The following is a 19,190-nucleotide window of genomic DNA, read 5'->3' as shown; positions in this document are numbered from 1 at the left end:
AGCAAGTGGTATGCAGGCACTGGGGCTGAGGAGACTAAGGGCTTAACCTCTATAGCTGAGTATAGGAAAGGACTCAGTTGGAGGGATATGCGTTTTGTTGACAGGTTCAGTTTGTTTTACATTGGGGCTAACATGCTACCTATCAGCGGTAGCACTATTTTCACTCCGTTTTTAACTAGAGCCTCATTTTCTCCCGGTGGCTATTTTTAACTCGGACAATGGTGACCGGGAGATCGATAGCGGTAACGCCCACGATGGGCGGAGCTTGGTTTGCACTGAATTGAGAGTGCACACTGCTGTTTGAGGACATTGCCGGTGTACCAGTCGAACTACATAAGGAAGAGTTGTTATCGCGCCCACGGGGGGCAGAGCTATTTTTGGCGCTGTTTTGGATGGCGCACTTCCTATTTCTTTCATGTAATTAGCAAGAGTCCATGAGCTAGTGACGTATGGGATATACATTCCTACCAGGAGGGGCAAAGTTTCCCAAACCTCAAAATGCCTATAAATACACCCCTCACCACACCCACAATTCAGTTTTACAAACTTTGCCTCCCGTAGAGGTGGTGAAGTAAGTTTGTGCTAGATTCTACGTTGATATGCGCTTCGCAGCAGGCTGGAGCCCGGTTTTCCTCTCAGAGTGCAGTGAATGTCAGAGGGATGTGAAGAGAGTATTGCCTATTTGAATTCAATGGTCTCCTTCTACGGGATCTATTTCATAGGTTCGCTGTTATCGGTCGTAGAGATTCATCTCTTACCTCCCTTTTCAGAAAGACGATATACTCTTATATACCATTACCTCTACTGATTCTCGTTTCAGTACTGGTTTGGCTATCTACTATATGTAGATGAGTGTCCTGGGGTAGAAGTTTTAGGTCTTATGGCCACAGCATTGGATTCAATTCCCTTTGCTCATTTTCAATAGCAATAACCTTTTCCAGTTTTTTATGCTGAGTTATGGTGCAGGGATTCTAGGATTCCACATTTTAAATCTTCGAATCCTAATATTTATCTATTTTGATTTGGTGGTTAAAATCACCATCATTTAGATCTACAGGTCTCTTCGTTTCTTTCAACCTGGGCCATGATCTTTACAGATGTGAGTCTTTTTGGTTGGGAGGCTGTCTGAGGATCTCTGTCAGCATAAGGGGTTTGGAAATCTCAGGAGGCGAGATTACCATTTGATAATTTAGAACTCCGTGCATTCTCAGAGTTATTCAGTTAGTTTCTTTTTGAAGAAGAGACGTTTTTTGTTTTTCAGACAATATCACTACTATGGTGTATGTCAATCATCAGGGTGGGACTATCAGTCCTTAGGCTGTGACAGAAGTGTCTCGGATATTAGCTTGGGCTAAATCCAGCTCCTATCTAAATTCTGTTTTTTTTTTTTCCCAGGTATAGATGTTTGGGAAGCGGATTATCTCTGTTAATCAAGCTTTATATCCGGGAGAATGGTCTCTCATACCCAGATATGTTTTTCAAATTTTTCAGATGTGAGCATTTCTAGAAATAGATCTGTTGGCATCTCATCTGAATAAAGAACTTCCTAGGGGCCTATTCAGGTCCGAGGATCCTCAGGTGGAAGTAGTGTATGCATTGACATTTCTTTGGAATTATCTTTTTGCCTATTTCTTTCCGCCTCTAGTTCTTCTTCCAAGTGATTTCCAAAATTCTTATGGAGTATTTGTTTGTTCTGCTGGTGGCTCCAGCATGGCCTCTCAGGTTTTGGTATGCGGATCTCATTCGGATGGCCAGTTGCCACCCTTGGATACTTCCGTTTAAACCAGACCTTCTTTCTCAAAGCCCATTTTTTCCATCAGGATCTCAAATCATTAAATTTGAAGGGATGGAGATTGAACGATTGATTTTTAGTCATAGAGGTTTCTCTGACTCATTGATTAATACTATGTTTCAGGCTCATAAATCTGTCTCTAGAAAGATTTATTATAGAGTCTGGAAGACCTACTTTTCTTGGCATTCTTTTAAAATTCATAGAATTTTATAATTTTTTCAGGTTGGTTTGGATAAGGTTTTGTCTTCAGTTCTTTGATAGGACAAATCTCTACTCTTTCTGTTCTTTTTTCACAGAAAGATTGCTAATCATCCTGATATTCATTGTTTTGTACAGGCTTTGGTCCGTATCAAGCCTGTCATTAATTCAGTCTCTCCTCTTTGGAGTTTCAATTTGGTGTTGAGGGCTTTACAGGTTCCTCCATTTGAAACTATGCATTTTCTGTACATTAAATTACTTTCTTGGAAAAGTATTGTTCCTTTGGTTATTTCTTCTGTTAGAAGAGTTTTTGAGTTATCTGCTCTTTTTTGTGAATATCCTTTTCTGATTTTTCATCAGGATAAGGCAGTGTTACTTCCTGATATTCATCATTTTGTTCAGGTTTCTGATTCATATCAAACCTGTCATTAAGCCAATTTCTCCTCCTTGGAGTCTTTATTTGGTTCTGAAGGCTTTTCAGGCTCTTCTATTTGAGCATATGCTTGCTCTGGACATTAATTACTTTCATGGAAAGTATTGTTCTTTTTGGACATCTCTTCAGCTAGAACAGTTTTTGAATTATCTGTTCTTTCTTGTGAATCTCCTTTTTCTGATTTTTTCATCAGGATAAGGGGGTCTTTGCTGTCTTCATTTCAATTCTTACCTAAAGTTGTAAATTCTAAACAACATTAGGGAGGAATTATTGTTTTCCTAAGACTTTTGAATTTCTATGTTGAAACTATTCAGATTTCAGATAGACTTCTAGTCTATTTGTTATCTTTTCTGGTTTTAGGAAGGTCAAAAGGCTTCTGCCATTTATTTGGCATCTTGCTTAAACTTTTGATTCATGATGCTTTTTTTGAGTCGGGTGGATTCCTGGCTCGGAGAATTACGGCTCATTCTACTAGGTAAGTTTCTACTTCCTGGGCTTTTTAAGAATGAAGCTTCTGTTGATCGGATTTGCAAAGCAATGACTTGGTCTTCTTTGCACACTTTTACTAGATTCTACCATTTTTGATGTTTTCTCTTCTTTAGAAGCAGTTTTGGTAGAATGGTACTTCAGGCAGCTGTTTCAGTTTGATTCTTCTGCTTATAATTTCAGTTTTTTTCATTATAAAAATTGAAACTTTTTTGATTTGGGTAGTGGATTAATTTTTCAGCGGAATTGGCTGTCTTTATTCTATCCCTCCCTCTCTAGTGACTCTTGCGTGGAAGTTCCACATCTTGGGTATTTATTATCCCATACGTCACTAGCTCATGGACTCTTGCTAATTACATGAAAGAAAACATAATTTATGTAAGAACTTACCTGATAAATTCATTTCTTTCATATTAGCAAGAGTCCATGAGGCCCACCCTTTTTGTGGTGGTTATGATTTTTTTTGTATAAAGCACAATTATTCCAATTCCTTATTTGATGCTTTCGCTCCTTTCTTATCACCCCACTTCTTGGCTATTCGTTAAACTGAATTGTGGGTGTGGTGAGGGGTGTATTTATAGGCATTTTGAGGTTTGGGAAACTCTGCCCCTCCTGGTAGGAATGTATATCCCATACGTCACTAGCTCATGGACTCTTGCTAATATGAAAGAAATGAATTTATCAGGTAAGTTCTTACATAAATTATGTTTTCTCTTCCGACATCGGAAGGGAAAGCCTGGTAGCACAATAGTTATGGTTGTTCTTATGTGGGACCGTACAGCGCCACTGCTGCGTTCCGGATCCTGTATGAATAATAATTAGAACCAGTATATTCTCTCTATCCTTGTAACTTTTTATAAATAAAGTTTGGGATTTTCTGGGCTTTTCAAAGACAGATGGGCACCTCTGCAATGGTTAGGCTGAGGTATAGATATGTTCTAATATAGTTTCGTACTACTTTATCTTTCCGCTGCTCTCAAAAATATAAAATTTCATTTTAAGTTTTAAAGAGACAGTAACGTTTTTTATGGTTAATTTTTATTACAAAATGTAACATGTATTTCTCTTGTTAAGTGTGTTCAGTCCACGGGTCATCCATTACTTACATGGGATATATTCTCCTTCCCAACAGGAAGTTGCAAGAGGATCACCCAAGCAGAGCTGCTATATAGCTCCTCCCCTCACATGTCATATCCAGTCATTCTCTTGCAACCCTCAACAAAGAAGGAGGTCGCGAGAGGATTTGGAGTTTTTTACTTAATTATTCTTCAATCAAAAGTTTATTTTAAATGGCACCGGAGTGTGCTGTTTTTCTATCTCAGGCAGTATTTGGAAGAAGAATCTGCCTGCGTTTTCTATGATTTTAGCAGACGTAACTAAGATCCATTAGCTGTTCTCGACATTCTGAGGAGTGGGGTAACTTCAGATAATGGGAATAGCATGCGGGGTCCCCCGCAATTGAGGTATGGGCAGTATAATATTTTCTGGGAATGGAATTGACTAAGAAAACACTGCTGTTACCTGTATGATGTAAGTACAGCCTTAAATGCAGTAGTAGCGACTGGTATCAGGCTGATAAATGTATGCGCAGTTGAGTTATTTTCTAGGGACTAGAATTTGACTGAGAAAATACTGTTAATACTGAAATAATGCTTAAGCCTTTATCTGCAGTAGAAGCGACTGGTAGCAGGCTTAGTGATAACTTTGCATGACATTGAAAAAGTTGTTTTTTAAAACGTTTACTGGCATGTTATTCGTTTTGTGAGGTACTTTGGTGATAAATCTTTTTGGGCATGATTTTTTTCCACATGGCTAACGTATTTTTCTGCATAGAAACCGTTATATCAGGTCTCCCACTGTTGTAATATGAGTGGGAGGAGCTTTTTTTTAGCGCCTTGTTGCGCAGTTAAAATTCTAGCACAGTCTTCCTACTTCCTCCTTGATCCAGGACGTCTCTAGAGAGCTCAGGGGTCTTCAAAATTCGTTTTTGAGGGAGGTAATCAGTCATAGCAGACCTGTGACAGTGTGTTTGACTGTGATAAATCTTAATTTGATTATCCGTTTTTTGGTATTGAGGGGTTAATCATCCTTTTGCTAATGGGTGCAATCCTCTGCTAATTAATACATTTACTGTTAAAAATTGTTGGCTATAACTGAATTAGTTCATTGTTATTCAACTGTGTTTTTGAAAAGCGCTGCAGCGTTTTTTATATTGCTTGTAAACTTATTGAAAGTGATTTCCAAGCTTGCTAGCTTCATTGCTAGTCTGTTTAAACATGTCTGATACAGAGGAATCTGCTTGTTCATTATGTTTAAAATCCGATGTGGAGCCCAATAGAAATATGTGTACCAATTGTATTGATATTACTTTAAATAAAAGTCAGTCTTTACCGATAAAGAAATTATCACCAGACAACGAGGGGGAAGTTATGCCGTCTAACTCTCCTCACGTGTCAGTACCTTCGTCTCCCGCTCGGGAGGTGCGTTAGATTGAGGCGCCAAGTACATCAAGGCCCTTACAAATCACTTTACATGATATGGCTAATGTTATGAAAGAAGTATTATACAATATGCCCGAGTTAAGAGGCAAGCGCGATAGCTCTGGGTTAAGGACAGAGTGCGCCGATGACACGAGAGCCATGTCTGATACTGCGTCACAATTTGCAGAACATGAGGACGGAGAGCTTCATTCTGTGGGTGACGGTTCTGATTCGGGGAGACCGGATTCAGAAATTTTAAATTTAAGCTTGAGAACCTCCGTGTGTTACTAGGGGAGGTGTTAGCGGCTCTGAATGATTGCGACACGGTGGCAATTCCAGAGAAAATGTGTAGGTTGGATAGATACTATGCGGTACCGGTGTGTACTGACGTATTTCCTATACCAAAAAGACTTACAAAAATTATTTGCAAGGAGTGGGATAGACCCGGTGTGCCTTTTTCCCCTCCTCCGATATTTAGAAAAATGTTTCCTATAGACGCCACCACACGAGACTTATGGCAGACGGTCCCTAAGGTGGAGGGAGCAGTTTCTACTTTAGCCAAACGTACCACTATCCCGGTGGAGGATAGCTGTGCTTTCTCAGATCCAATGGATAAAAAATTAGAGGGTTATCTTAAGAAAATGTTTGTTCAACAGGGTTTTATATTGCAGCCTCTTGCATGCATTGCGCCTGTCACGGCTGCAGCGGCATTCTGGTTTGAGTCTCTGGAAGAGGCGATTCGCACAGCGCCATTGGATGAGGCTTTGAGCGAAGTTAGAACCCTTAAACAAGCTAATGCGTTTGTTTCAGATGCCGTAGTGCATTTAACCAAACTTACGGCTAAAAATTCCGGATTTGCCATACAGGCGCGCAGGGCGCTCTGGCTTAAATCCTGGTCAGCGGATGTAACTTCCAAATCTAAACTACTTAACATTCCTTTCAAAGGGCAGACCTTATTCGGGCCCGGCTTGAAGGAAATTATTGCTGACATTACGGGAGGTCAGGGCCAAACCAAAGGCCAAACAGTCTAATTTTCGTGCCTTTCGTAACTTCAAGGCAGGAGCAGCTTCAACTTCCTCCGCTCCAAAACAGGAAGGAACTACTGCTCGTTACAGACAGGGTTGGAAAGGCAACCAGTCATGGAACAAGGGCAAGCAGGCCAGAAAGCCTACTCCCGCCCCTAAGACAGCATGAAGACAGGGCCCCCTATCCGGAGACGGATTTAGTGGGGGGCAGACTTTCTCTCTTCGCCCAGGCTTGGGCAAGAGATGTGCAGGATCCCTGGACGTTGAAGATTATATCTCAGGGATACCTTCTGGATTTCAAAACCTCTCCTCCACAAGGGAGGTTCCATCTGCCGAGGTTATCAACAAACCTAGTAAAGAAAGAGGCATTTCTACAATGTGTACAAGACCTCTTAGTCATGGGAGTGATCCACTCAGTTCCGCGAACGGAACAGGGACAAGGATTTTACTCAAATCTATTTGTGGTTCCCAAAAAAGAGGGAACCTTCAGACCAATCTTAGACTTAAAAATCTTAAACAAATTCCTAAGGGTACCATCGTTCAAGATGGAAACCATTCGAACCATCCTACCCATGATCCAAGAGGGTCAATATATGACCACAGTGGACTTAAAGGATGCTTACCTTCACATACCGATTCACAAAGATCATTATCGGTACCTAAGGTTTGCCTTTCTAGACAGGCATTACCAGTTTGTAGCTCTTCCCTTCGGGTTAGCTACGGCCCCGAGAATTTTTACGAAGGTTCTGGGCTCACTTCTGGCGGTACTAAGACCACGAGGCATAGCGGTGGCTCCGTACCTAGACGACATTCTGATACAAGCATCAAGTTTTCAAAATGCAAAGTCTCATACAGAGATAGTTCTAGCATTTCTGAGGTCGCATGGGTGGAAAGTGAACGTGGAAAAGAGTTCTCTGTTACCACTCACAAGGGTTCCTTTTCTAGGGACTCTTATAGATTCTGTAGAGATGAAGATTTACCTGACGGAGTCCAGGTTATCAAAGATTCTCAATGCTTGCCGTGTCCTTCATTCCATTCCAAGCCCATCAGTAGCTCAGTGCATGGAGGTAATCGGCTTAATGGTCGCGGCAATGGACATAGTGCCATTTGCGCGCCTGCATCTCAGACCGCTGCAACTATGCATGCTAAGTCAATGGAACGGGGATTACTCAGATCTGTCCCCTTTGCTAAATCTGGACCAGGAGACCAGAGATTCTCTTCTCTGGTGGTTGTCACCGGTTCATCTGTCCAAAGGAATGACCTTTCGCAGACCAGATTGGACGATTGTAACAACGGATGCCAGCCTTCTAGGCTGGGGAGCAGTCTGGAATTCCCTGAAGGCTCAGGGATCGTGGACTCAGGAGGAGAAACTCCTTCCAATAAACATTCTAGAATTAAGAGCAATATTCAATGCTCTTCTAGCTTGGCATCAGTTAGCAAAACTGAGGTTCATCAGATTTCAGTCGGACAACATCACGACTGTGGCTTACATCAATCATCAAGGGGGAACCAGGAGTTCCCTAGCGATGTTGGAAGTCTCGAAGATAATTCGCTGGGCAGAGTCTCACTCTTGCCACCTGTCAGCGATTTACATCCCAGGCGTGGAGAACTGGGAGGCGGATTTCCTAAGTCGCCAGACTTTTCATCCGGGAGTGGGAACTTCACCCAGAGGTATTTGCTCAACTGATTCGTCGTTGGGGCAAACCGGATCTGGATCTCATGGCATCTCGCCAGAACGCGAAGCTTCCTTGATACGGATCCAGGTCCAGGGACCCGGGAGCGGTGCTGGTAGATGCATTAGCAGCCCCTTGGGTTTTCAACATAGCTTATGTGTTTCCACCATTTCCGTTGCTACCTCGACTGATTGCCAGGATCAAACAGGAGAGGGCATCGGTAATTCTGATAGCACCTGCGTGGCCACGCAGGACCTGGTATGCAGACCTAGTGGACATGTCGTCCTGTCCACCATGGTCTCTACCTCTGAGGCAGGACCTTCTAATTCAGGGTCCTTTCAACCATCCAAACCTAATTTCTCTGAGGCTGACTGCCTGGAAATTGAACGCTTGATTCTATCAAAGCGTGGGTTTTCGGATTCGGTTATTGATACATTAATACAGGCTCGGAAGCCTGTGACCAGAAAAATTTACCATAAGATATGGCGTAAATATTTATATTGGTGCGAATCCAAGAGTTACTCATGGAGTAAGGTTAGGATTCCTAGGATATTGGCTTTTCTACAAGAGGGGTTAGAAAAGGGTTTATCCGCTAGTTCGCTAAAGGGACAGATTTCCGCTCTGTCTATTCTTTTACACAAACGTCTGGCAGAGAATCCAGACGTCCAGGCTTTTTGTCAGGCTTTGGCTAGAATTAAGCCTGTGTTTAAAGCTGTTGCTCCTCCGTGGAGCTTAAACTTGGTTCTTAAAGTTCTTCAGGGTGTTCCGTTTGAACCCCTTCATTCCATTGATATTAAGCTTTTATCTTGGAAAGTTTTGTTTTTGATGGCTATTTCCTCGGCTCGAAGAGTCTCTGAGTTATCTGCCTTACATTGTGATTCTCCTTATCTGATCTTTCATTCAGACAAGGTAGTCCTGCGTACTAAACCTGGGTTTTTACCTAAGGTTGTTTCTAACAGGAATATCAATCAAGAGATTGTTGTTCCATCATTATGTCCTAATCCTTCTTCAAAGAAGGAACGTCTTTTGCATAATCTAGACGTGGTCCGTGCTCTGAAGTTCTACTTACAGGCAACTAAAGATTTTCGACAAACTTCTTCTCTGTTTGTCGTTTACTCTGGACAGAGGAGAGGTCAAAAGGCTTTGGCTACCTCTCTTTCTTTTTGGCTTCGTAGCATAATACGTTTAGCCTATGAGACTGCTGGACAGCAGCCTCCTGAAAGAATTACAGCTCATTCCACTAGAGCTGTGGCTTCCACCTGGGCCTTTAAGAATGAGGCCTCTGTTGAACAGATTTGCAAGGCTGCAACTTGGTCTTCACTTCATACTTTTTCCAAATTTTACAAATTTGACACTTTTGCTTCTTCGGAGGCTGGTTTTGGGAGAAAGGTTCTACAGGCAGTGGTTCCTTCTGTTTAATGTTCCTGCCTTGTCCCTCCCATCATCCGTGTACTTAGCTTTGGTATTGGTATCCCATAAGTAATGGATGACCCGTGGACTGAACACACTTAACAAGAGAAAACATAATTTATGCTTACCTGATAAATTTATTTCTCTTGTAGTGTGTTCAGTCCACGGCCCGCCCTGTCTTTTTGAGGCAGGTTCTAAATTTTAAAATTATATCTCCAGTCACCACTGCACCCTATAGTTTCTCCTTTCTCGTCTTGTTTCGGTCGAATGACTGGATATGACATATGAGGGGAGGAGCTATATAGCAGCTCTGCTTGGGTGATCCTCTTGCAACTTCCTGTTGGGAAGGAGAATATATCCCATAAGTAATGGATGACCCGTGGACTGAACACACTACAAGAGAAATAAATTTATCAGGTAAGCATAAATTATGTTTTTCCTCCCAGAGGCAGGTTCTACATTCAAGACTATTTCCAGACCCGACAGAAAGAGAGGCGTTCTTACACTGTGTAAAGGTTCTCTCAGACCTGGGAGTGATTGCTCCATTACAGGAACAGGGTCAGGGGTTTTATCCCATTCTGTTTGTGGTTCCCAAAAAAGGAGGCAACTTTCAGCGCAATTTTGGACCTCAAGAGTCTACTCAAATTTTCTCAGGTTAGGGTTCTTCAAGATGGAAACTATTTGTTCCATTCTTCCCTTGATCCAAGAGGGTCAATTCATGACAACAGTGGATTTAAGGACGCTTACCTATATGTTCCCATTCACAGGGATCATCACAAGTTCCTAAGATTTGCCTTTCTGGACAGGCACTTGGTTCTTCCTTTTGGTCTTGCCACAGCCCCCAGAATTTTCACAAACGTTCTGGGATCTCTGTTGGCGGTGCTTCGATCACGGGGCATTGCAGTGGCGCCCTATCTGGACAACATCCTAGTCCAGGCGCGATCCTTTTAACTAACAAGATCTCACACGGACTTGGTGGTGTTTTTCCTACGATCTAACAGGTGGAAGGTAAATTTGGAAAAGGGCTCCTTAGTTCCAAACATAAGGGTAACTTTCTTGGGAACCATAATAGACTCTCTGTCTATGAAGATTTTTCAGACAGAAGTCAGGAAATCAAAGATTATCGATACTTGCCTAGTCCTTCAGTCCACTCCTCGGCCGTCAGTGGCTCAGTGCATGGAGTTAATCGGGCTGATGGTGGCGGCAATGGACATCATCTCGTTTGCTCGGTTCCATCTTGGACCTCTGCAGTTAAGCATGCCCTGGCAATGGAACGGAGATTATGTGGACTTGTCTTCTCGAATACTACTGGAGCGGGAGACAAAGGATTCTCTCCAATGCTGGTTGTCTCCGGATCATCTCTCCCGGGGAACTTGCTTTCACAGACCATTTTGGGTGATTGTGACAACAGATACCAGCCTCCCAGGGTGGCGAGCAGTCTGGAGCTCCCTAAAAGATCAGGGAGTTGGGACTCGGTCAGAGTCTGTTTTTCCTATAAACATTCTGGCACTGAGAGCGATCGTCAATGCTCTTCCAGCCTGGCACTAATTAGCCACAGTCCGGTTTATCCGGTTTCAGTCGGACAACATAACTTCTGTGGCTTACATCAATCATCAGGGAGGAACGAGGAGTTCCTTAGCGATTACAGAAGTAACCAAAATAGTCCAGTGGGCGGAAGCCCACTCTTGCTGTCTGTCGGTGATCCACATTCCAGGGGTGGACAAACGTGAGGTGGATTTCTTGAGCAGGCAGATCTTTCATCCGGGGAGTGGGAACTCCATTCAGAAGTGTTCTCCAACTTGATTTTCAAGTGGGGTCAGTCGGAACTGGATCTCATGGCATCTCGACAGAATGCCAAAATCCCAAGATACGGGTCGAGGTCCAGGGATCCTCAGACGGAACTGATCGATGCTCTGACGGTCCCTTGGACCTTCAGTCTAGCATACCTTTTTCCTCTGTTTGCTCTTCCTTGGGTTATCGCTCGAGTCAAGCAGTAGGGGGCATCGGTGATTCTCATTGCACCGACTTAGCCTCGTAGGATTGGTATGCAGAATCTGGTGGAGATGTCATCTCTTCCACCTTGGAGACTTCTGTTGAGGAAGGACCTTCTAATTCAAGGGCCCTTTCTTCACCCACATCTCGTTTCTCTGAAGCTGTCTGCTTGGAGATTGAACGCTTAATTTTATACAAGCGGGGTTTTTCAGAATCAGTCATAGAGACCATGATTCAGGTTTGTAAACCTGTAACTAGAAGTGTTTACCATAAGATATGGCGTAAATATCTCTATTGGTGTGAATCCAGGGGCTACTCCTGGAGTAGAGTTCAGATTCTTAAAATTTTGTTCTTTCTCCAAGAGAGTTTTGAGAGAGGATTATCTTCAAGTTCCCTAAAGGGTCAACTTTCTTCTTTATCCATTTTGTTACACAAACGTCTGGCAGATGTTCCAGATGTACAATCCTTTTGTCAGGCCTTGGTCAGGATCAGGCCTGTGTTCAAACCAGTTACTCCTCCATGGAGTCTTAACTTAGTTCTCAATGTTCTTCAAAGGGCTCCGTTTGAGCCTATGCATTCCTTAGATATTAAGTTATTATCTTGGAAAGTTTTATTTCTTGTTGCTGTTTCTTCCGCTCGTAGAGTGTCAGAGCTCTCAGCATTACAGTACGAGTCTCCTTATCTTATTTTCCATTCAGATAAGGTAGTTTTACGTACTAAATTAGGTTTTCTTCCTAAGGTTGTTTCTGATCGGAACATTAATCAGGAGATTGTTGTTCCTTCTTTGTGTCCTAATCCTCCTTCTCAAAAGGAATGACTTCTGCACAATTGGGACGTGGTCCGTGACTTAGTTTTACCTGCAGGCGACTAAGGACTTTCGTCAGTTTTCTTCTTTGAGTCCTCTCTTCACACATTTTTAAAGTTTTACAAATTTGACACTTTTGCCTCGGCTGTGTTCTCTAGCTTGGGTATTGAATCCCATTAGTAATTAAGATGATCCGTGGACTCGTTGTGTCCTAAAAAAGAAAAGAACATTTATGCTTACCCGATAATTTTTTTTTTTGACACAATGAGTTCACGGCCCGCCCTATTCTTGTAAGACAGGTTGTGGGTTATTGTAAACTTCAGACACCTCTGCACCGTAGCTTTTCCTTTCTTTCCTTAACTTCGGTCGGACTGGATTTGGAGGGAAGGGAGGAGCTATTTAGCAGCTCTTCTGTGGTGCTCTTTGCCGCCTCCTGCTGACCAGGAGGTGGATATCCCATTAGTAATTAAGATGATCCGTGAACTCATTGTGTCAAAAAAGAAATACATTTATCAGGTAAGCATACATTTTCTTTTTTACTCCACCATGCTTGAGGTGGTATGGAGGTTAAATAGCTGGGGCTCTAAAGCTTCATCCACTGCTTGATAAATGGACCCCCTGATCTTGGTGGGTAATTGTCATTTTCAGCTAGGAAAACTCTTCACACATAATACCCGTAAAGGGACACTCAAGTCAAAATTGAACTTTCATGATTCAGATATAACTTGCAATTTTAACCAACTTTTCAATTTACTTCCTTTTAACAATATCTGCATAATCTTTTTATATTTACACTTTTTGAGTCACCAGCTCCTACTGAGCATGTGCAAGAATTCAGAGAATATACGTATATGCATGTGTGACTAGTTGATGGCTGTCACATAATACAGGGTGAGTGGGATTAGACATTACTAACATTTGTTAGAAAAAAAATCTACTCCTTTTGAAGTTCAAATTGCATTGTCTTGTTATCATGCATTTAGTTGATTATGCAAATCTACTGTATTACTGGTCCTTTAAAGAGTCGGCAAACATGAACTTTTTAACTTTTTCTACTATACTGTGTGCACCTTTAGGATTTTTCAAAGCTGCCTTTAAGTAATTAAATTGTACTTGCAAAAGTGAATCCAGCAAGCCTCCTCTGCCCCCCCCCCCCCCCCCAGCCTGTATTTCTCAGCCGGAGCACTCACTAGGCTAAGTCTGTGGAGTTGGCTGTACAGCAACTGACTGACCCTAGTGAGAACTCCCATTTGCACTCCGCTTCTCCGTCTTCTTCATGCACAAGCATTATAACATCATTGAGGGACCAACTTGATGTGCCAGGTGGAAAGGATCCTGCACATGAGTGTCAGGACTTGCATGTAGGAAGAAAAGGAAATGGAGTGTAAACTTGTGTTCGAACAATAGTAATGCTATAGAGCTTTTTATTTTTAGAAAATTATATATTGTTCTAATGTTTATACCGTTATGATCCTCTTACTTCAAAATGAATTGTCCTGTAACAACTTCTTTTTTTTTTTTTTTAACTGCAGCTTCTATGATGTTTCAATATTTTGTAAAAATTGTCCCTACCATGTATGTACAAGTTGAAGGAGAAGTAAGTATAGTCCCTTGTTTATTCTTTTTGAAAATGGTATTCACTTTTTGCAGAGATGTGTTCAGTTGAGGGGGGAAAAGGAGAAAAAGAGAAAGATTAAGGAAGACAGAAAGAAAGAAATGTTAGTAGAGGTAGGGAGGAAAGAGAAAGAAGAGACAAGAGAATGAGGGGAGGGGAGACTCTTATGAAAGAAAATAAAAATAATCAGGCTAGGTGGGCTTGGAGGGGGGGTGTCTAAGTGTCTGTCTGTTTTGGGATACCGGTTAGGACTAAATAAACTGGTCCAGTCTTCCCAGATCGCCTCAAAGAGGTCTATCTTATCCAGAATAAAAAACACATTTCTTTCCATGGAATTAATATAGGCCATATCATCTAGGACAGAAGCCCAATTAGGGGGGCTCTGCTGCTTCCAAGCTCTAGTAATCGCAAGTCTGGTGGCTGAAAAGAGATATACACAGCTGTAGCTCTGGATCTTGGGGAGAGAGTGTAAACCTACATGTAATAGAGCTGTTTCTGGGGACTTTGGGACATGAACACTTAATCTGGCTAGTAAGGAGAACACCATGTTCCACAACGGTTTGAGTTTGGGGCAGTCCTACCAAATGTGGAGGGAGTCGCCCGGTCTTCCACAAAGCCTCCAGCATTGAGGCGTGGGTAGTAGGTGAAGCCTAAAAAGTCTTGTGGGCTTGAAGTACCAATGTGAGAATAATTTATAGTATGATTCAAATAGGGTCGTGCAGTGAATGGCTTTTGCCGTAAGGTCAAAGGCCCTAGTCCAAAGGAGCTGGGGGAAACACAAATGTAGGATGCCTTCCCATTTTTTAATATGAGCAGCTTTGTCATCTGGGGTTGCCCCTTCAACTAGCAAGTAGAAATGGGACAATGGCTTGCAGATTTTACTGCCTGTTTTCCAGAGGGTTTCCCAAACAGTCAAGGGACGGGGTAAAAACCCAAGAGCGTAACATGCTCTTAATCTGGGTGAATTTGAAGCATAATTTGGGTTAAGGATAGGAACGCACCTGGAGTTTGGGGTGTCATTAGATCAGAGACCTGGGAGAGGCCCAAATTGGACCAAGCATTAGGTTGTAAATCAAGGAGACCGAGGAGAAGACCAGTGATGGAGTGAAGGGGGCGAGGGATGAGGGGCAACCCCCTATTAGTGTCTCAATTTATCCAAGGAGTGTAAGCATTCCCTTATTATACAATTCCCAGTATTGAGATTGCGCCTACAGTGTGGGGGGATCCAAATTATATCACGTAAGAAGATATGGTTGGGTAGGGATGCCTGTTAGAGGGAGCTCCATCTACTTGTTAATTCCTTATTCCCCCAGTGTGAGATATGTGTGAGCATAGCTGCTTTGTAATAACAGGTGACAGATGGGGAAGCTATACCCCCAAAAGATTTTGGATATTGTAATGTTTTGGGTGCAACCCTGGCTGGTTTTCCTTGCCAAATATATTTAGAAAATCTGCTTTGAAACTGCAGAAGCAGGCATCGCGGGAGCCTAATAGGCAGGAACCGAAATAAGTAGGTTAATTTTGGTAGAAACGACATCTTAAGGGCTGTGACCCTACCCAGCCAAGAGATAGACTTATAGTCCCATTTAGTCGTTAGGGATCTTAGCTCAGACAGGAGGGGAGTATAGTTGTCTCGTATTAATTGCGCTTTGTCAGGTGAAATAAAGATTCCCAAATGTTTAAAGGGCCACTGTAAGTAAATATTTTCTATGCCTGTTACTAACAAACTACCCCAAATACGCTTTTTATCAATAGCATTTCATTAACATATGTCTACCGTATATCAGAAATCTTGTGTGCAAATTTAATTGTTTTCCAAACCCACTCCGTGGGTATCCTTTGCTCTGTACCAATCCGTTTACAATACCTAGGTTTCAAAATGGCGCTTTAAACACAAAGTTATTGGTTTAAGTATTTTGAACATGCAGTGCTGAAAATAGTGGGCAGGATAACGTGACATCATCAGCGAATAAAAGATAAAACTTTTAGAACGTTATGAAACTTTGTTTTGGAGAAAATATAGGTCAGTAGGTTTTAATTAATGTTTATTAACTTTAATATGTTAGTTGTTTAGCTTAAAAATTATAACAGAAAGTAATCCTTTAATGTTGTCCTGGTCACCGTTAAAATCATAAGTCTGCATTAGGGCTTGGGTGTATTCTGTCGGAAATCCCTTAGAGTAATACTCAGTCTTTGAGGGGTTAAGCTTGTAAAAAGACATGTCACTGAATAATTTCAGCAAAGTCAGAAGGGCAGGGATGGTGGTTTTAGGGGCAGATGTAAATATTGTGATATCATCAGCGAAAAGAGCAATTTTGTGAGTAGTTCCATGCAGTGTGATCCCTGATATTAGACGGTCTTGACGCGTGAGCTCAGCTAGGGGTTCTATGGCGAGGGCGAAAAGTAAGTGAGATAAGGGGCACCCCTGTCGATTACCATTGGGCAGAGAGAAGGAGTCAGAGCAGAATCCCATCCCTCTAACCCTAGCCGTCGGGCACGAGTACAGGGCCCGTATGTAAGATTGGATTTCTATTGGAACTTTAAAGACTTTTAAAACCTCCCATAAGTACTCCCAGCGAACCCGGTCAAATGCCTTCTCGGCGTCTAGTGAGATCACCGAGAAGGGTTTCCTTAGTCTGTTGGCTTCCATTACTATATTAAGTAGGCGTCTGGTGTTATCGGGGCCTTCACGATTATGGATAAAACCCACCTGGTCTTCGTTAATTAAATGAGGTAATAAGGTCGACACACGATTAGCTAAAATCTTAGAGTAAATTTTAATGTCGGTGTTTATGAGAGAGATAGGTCTGTAACTAGAGCATACAGAGGGGTCTTTACCAGGTTTTGGAATAGTGATAATAGTGGCTTCAAGGAACTCCTTTTTAAGGAGCCTTGTGTACCAGAGTATTGAAAGAAGCGGTGGAGAATGGGAGTAAGCTCTTTTCTGTAAGTTTTATAAAATAATGCAGGGAAACAGTCAGGAAGCAATATATTCTTTATGGTACATACTGTCCTTTTTATGGTTTGAGGAAAGCAGCGTTGGGCATCTGACTATTCAGAAGATAGGAGATATGTATTATCTGTCTATAGTGAGGAAACCACTTTATAATTAACCATCTAAGCTTAGGATGAAGTTACATTCTTTATTTATCAAGTTTATGTCCCTGACTGTGTATTAACTTTTGTTGAAAGGTTAGTTGTTTCTCCCTCTTAAAGTTTTTTCTATTACTTTTTTCAACCAACTACCATGTTTTCTTATAGGTTTTACGAACCAATCAGTTTTCAGTTACCAGGCATGAAAAAATAGCCAACGGACTGATTGGAGATCAAGGTTTGCCTGGAGTATTTGTTCTGTATGAGCTGTCACCAATGATGGTTAAACTTACAGAGAAGCATAGGTGAGACTATCACCGCACACCTTATCACACGTTAATGTGTTATTTTGGTTTGATAAGGGGTTTTTCTTTCTAAGAATTCTAAAAATTTTTATTGTTTTAAAAAATAAAATAGATAACCCCTTTTTCTTCTGTTAAGTGTGATCAGTCCACGGGTCATCATTACTTCTGGGATATTACTCCTCCCCAACAGGAAGTGCAAGAGGATTCACCCAGCAGAGCTGCATATAGCTCCTCCCCTCTACGTCACTCCCAGTCATTCTCTTGCACCCAACGACTAGATAGGATGTGTGAGAGGACTATGGTGATTATACTTAGTTTTATATCTTCAATCAAAAGTTTGTTATTTTAAAATAGCACCGGAGTGTGTTATTATCTCTCTGGCAGAGTTTGAAGAAGAATCTACCAGAGTTTTTGTTATGATTTTAGCCGGAGTAGTTAAGATCATATTGCTGTTTCTCGGCCATCTGAGGAGAGGTAAACTTCAGATCAGGGGACAGCGGGCAGATGAATCTGCATAGAGGTATGTAGCAGTTTTTATTTTCTGACAATGGAATTGATGAGAAAATCCTGCCATACCGATATAATGTCATGTATGTATACTTTACACTTCAGTATTCTGGGGAATGGTACTTCATTAGAATTACACTGTAAGAAATACATAAAGCTGTTTAATAACTAGAGATTATGTTTAACGTTTTTGCTGGAATGTAAAATCGTTTTCATTTACTGAGGTACTGAGTGAATAAATGTTTGGGCACTATTTTTCCACTTGGCAGTTGCTTAATCTGTTTTTCTGACAGTTTCTGTTCTCCCTCACTGCTGTGTGTGAGGGGGAGGGGCCGTTTTTTTTGGCGCTTTTACTGCATCAAATATTTCAGTCAGCAACTCATTGTATTCCCTGCATGATCCGGTTCATCTCTACAGAGCTCAGGGGTCTTCAAAACTTATTTTGAGGGAGGTAATTTCTCTCAGCAGAGCTGTGAGAATTATAGTTTGACTGAGATAAAAAACGTTTATTCTGTAATTTGTTTCCTGCTTTCAGAATTTGTTATCTTTGCTAATGGGATTAAACCTTTGCTAAAGTTGTGTTGTTTACAAGGATTGAGGCTATAACTGTTTCAATTTATTAATTTTCAACTGTCATAGATCTTCTGTGCTTCTTAAAGGCACAGTACGTTTTAATATTATTCTAATTGAATTGTATTTCCAAGTTGCAATTTTATTTGCTAGTGTGTTAAACATGTTTGATTCAGAGGATGATACCTGTGTCATTTGTTGCAATGCCAAAGTGGAGCCCAATAGAAATTTATGTACTTTCAACACCCGTCAGTGGCTCAATGCATGGAGGGAATCGGCTTAATGGTAGCGGCAATGGACATAGTACCCTTTGCACGCTTACACCTCAGACCACTGCAACTGTGCATGCTAAGTCAGTGGAATGGGGATTACTCAGACTTATCCCCTTCTCTGAATCTGGATCAAGAGACCAGAAATTCTCTTCTATGGTGGCTTTCTCGGCCACATCTGTCCAGGGGGATGCCATTCAGCAGACCAGACTGGACAATTGTAACAACAGACGCCAGCCTTCTAGGTTGGGGTGCCGTCTGGAATTCTCTGAAGGCTCAGGGACGATGGAGTCAGGAGGAGAGTCTCCTGCCAATAAACATTCTGGAATTGAGAGCAGTTCTCAATGCCCTCCTGGCTTGGCCCCAGTTGACAACTTGGGGGTTCATCAGGTTTCAGTCGGACATCACGACTGTAGCTTACATCAACCATCAGGGAGGGACAAGAAGCTCCCTAGCTATGATGGAAGTATCAAAGATAATTCTCTGGGCAGAGTCTCACTCTTGCCACCTGTCAGCAATCCACATCCCGGGAGTGGA

General features: G+C 41.9%; 1 protein-coding gene across 1 annotated transcript in view; it reads left to right on the top strand.

The window, feature by feature from the left end:
- ERGIC3 (ERGIC and golgi 3) overlaps nucleotides 1-19,190 on the top strand; it is a 112,012-nt gene that overhangs the window by 87,780 nt on the left and 5,042 nt on the right. Inside the window, exons 10-11 of the mRNA XM_053694993.1 lie at nucleotides 13,827-13,891; nucleotides 17,171-17,307. Of these exons, the coding sequence (XP_053550968.1) occupies nucleotides 13,827-13,891; nucleotides 17,171-17,307 (202 nt within the window). The remainder of the gene's footprint in view (nucleotides 1-13,826; nucleotides 13,892-17,170; nucleotides 17,308-19,190) is intronic.

Source organism: Bombina bombina, chromosome 1 (assembly GCF_027579735.1).
Source record: "Bombina bombina isolate aBomBom1 chromosome 1, aBomBom1.pri, whole genome shotgun sequence".
Taxonomy (NCBI): Eukaryota; Metazoa; Chordata; class Amphibia; order Anura; family Bombinatoridae; genus Bombina; species Bombina bombina.
The sequence above is the reverse complement of the archived record's forward strand: the minus strand, read 5'-3'. Positions and strand labels throughout refer to the sequence as shown.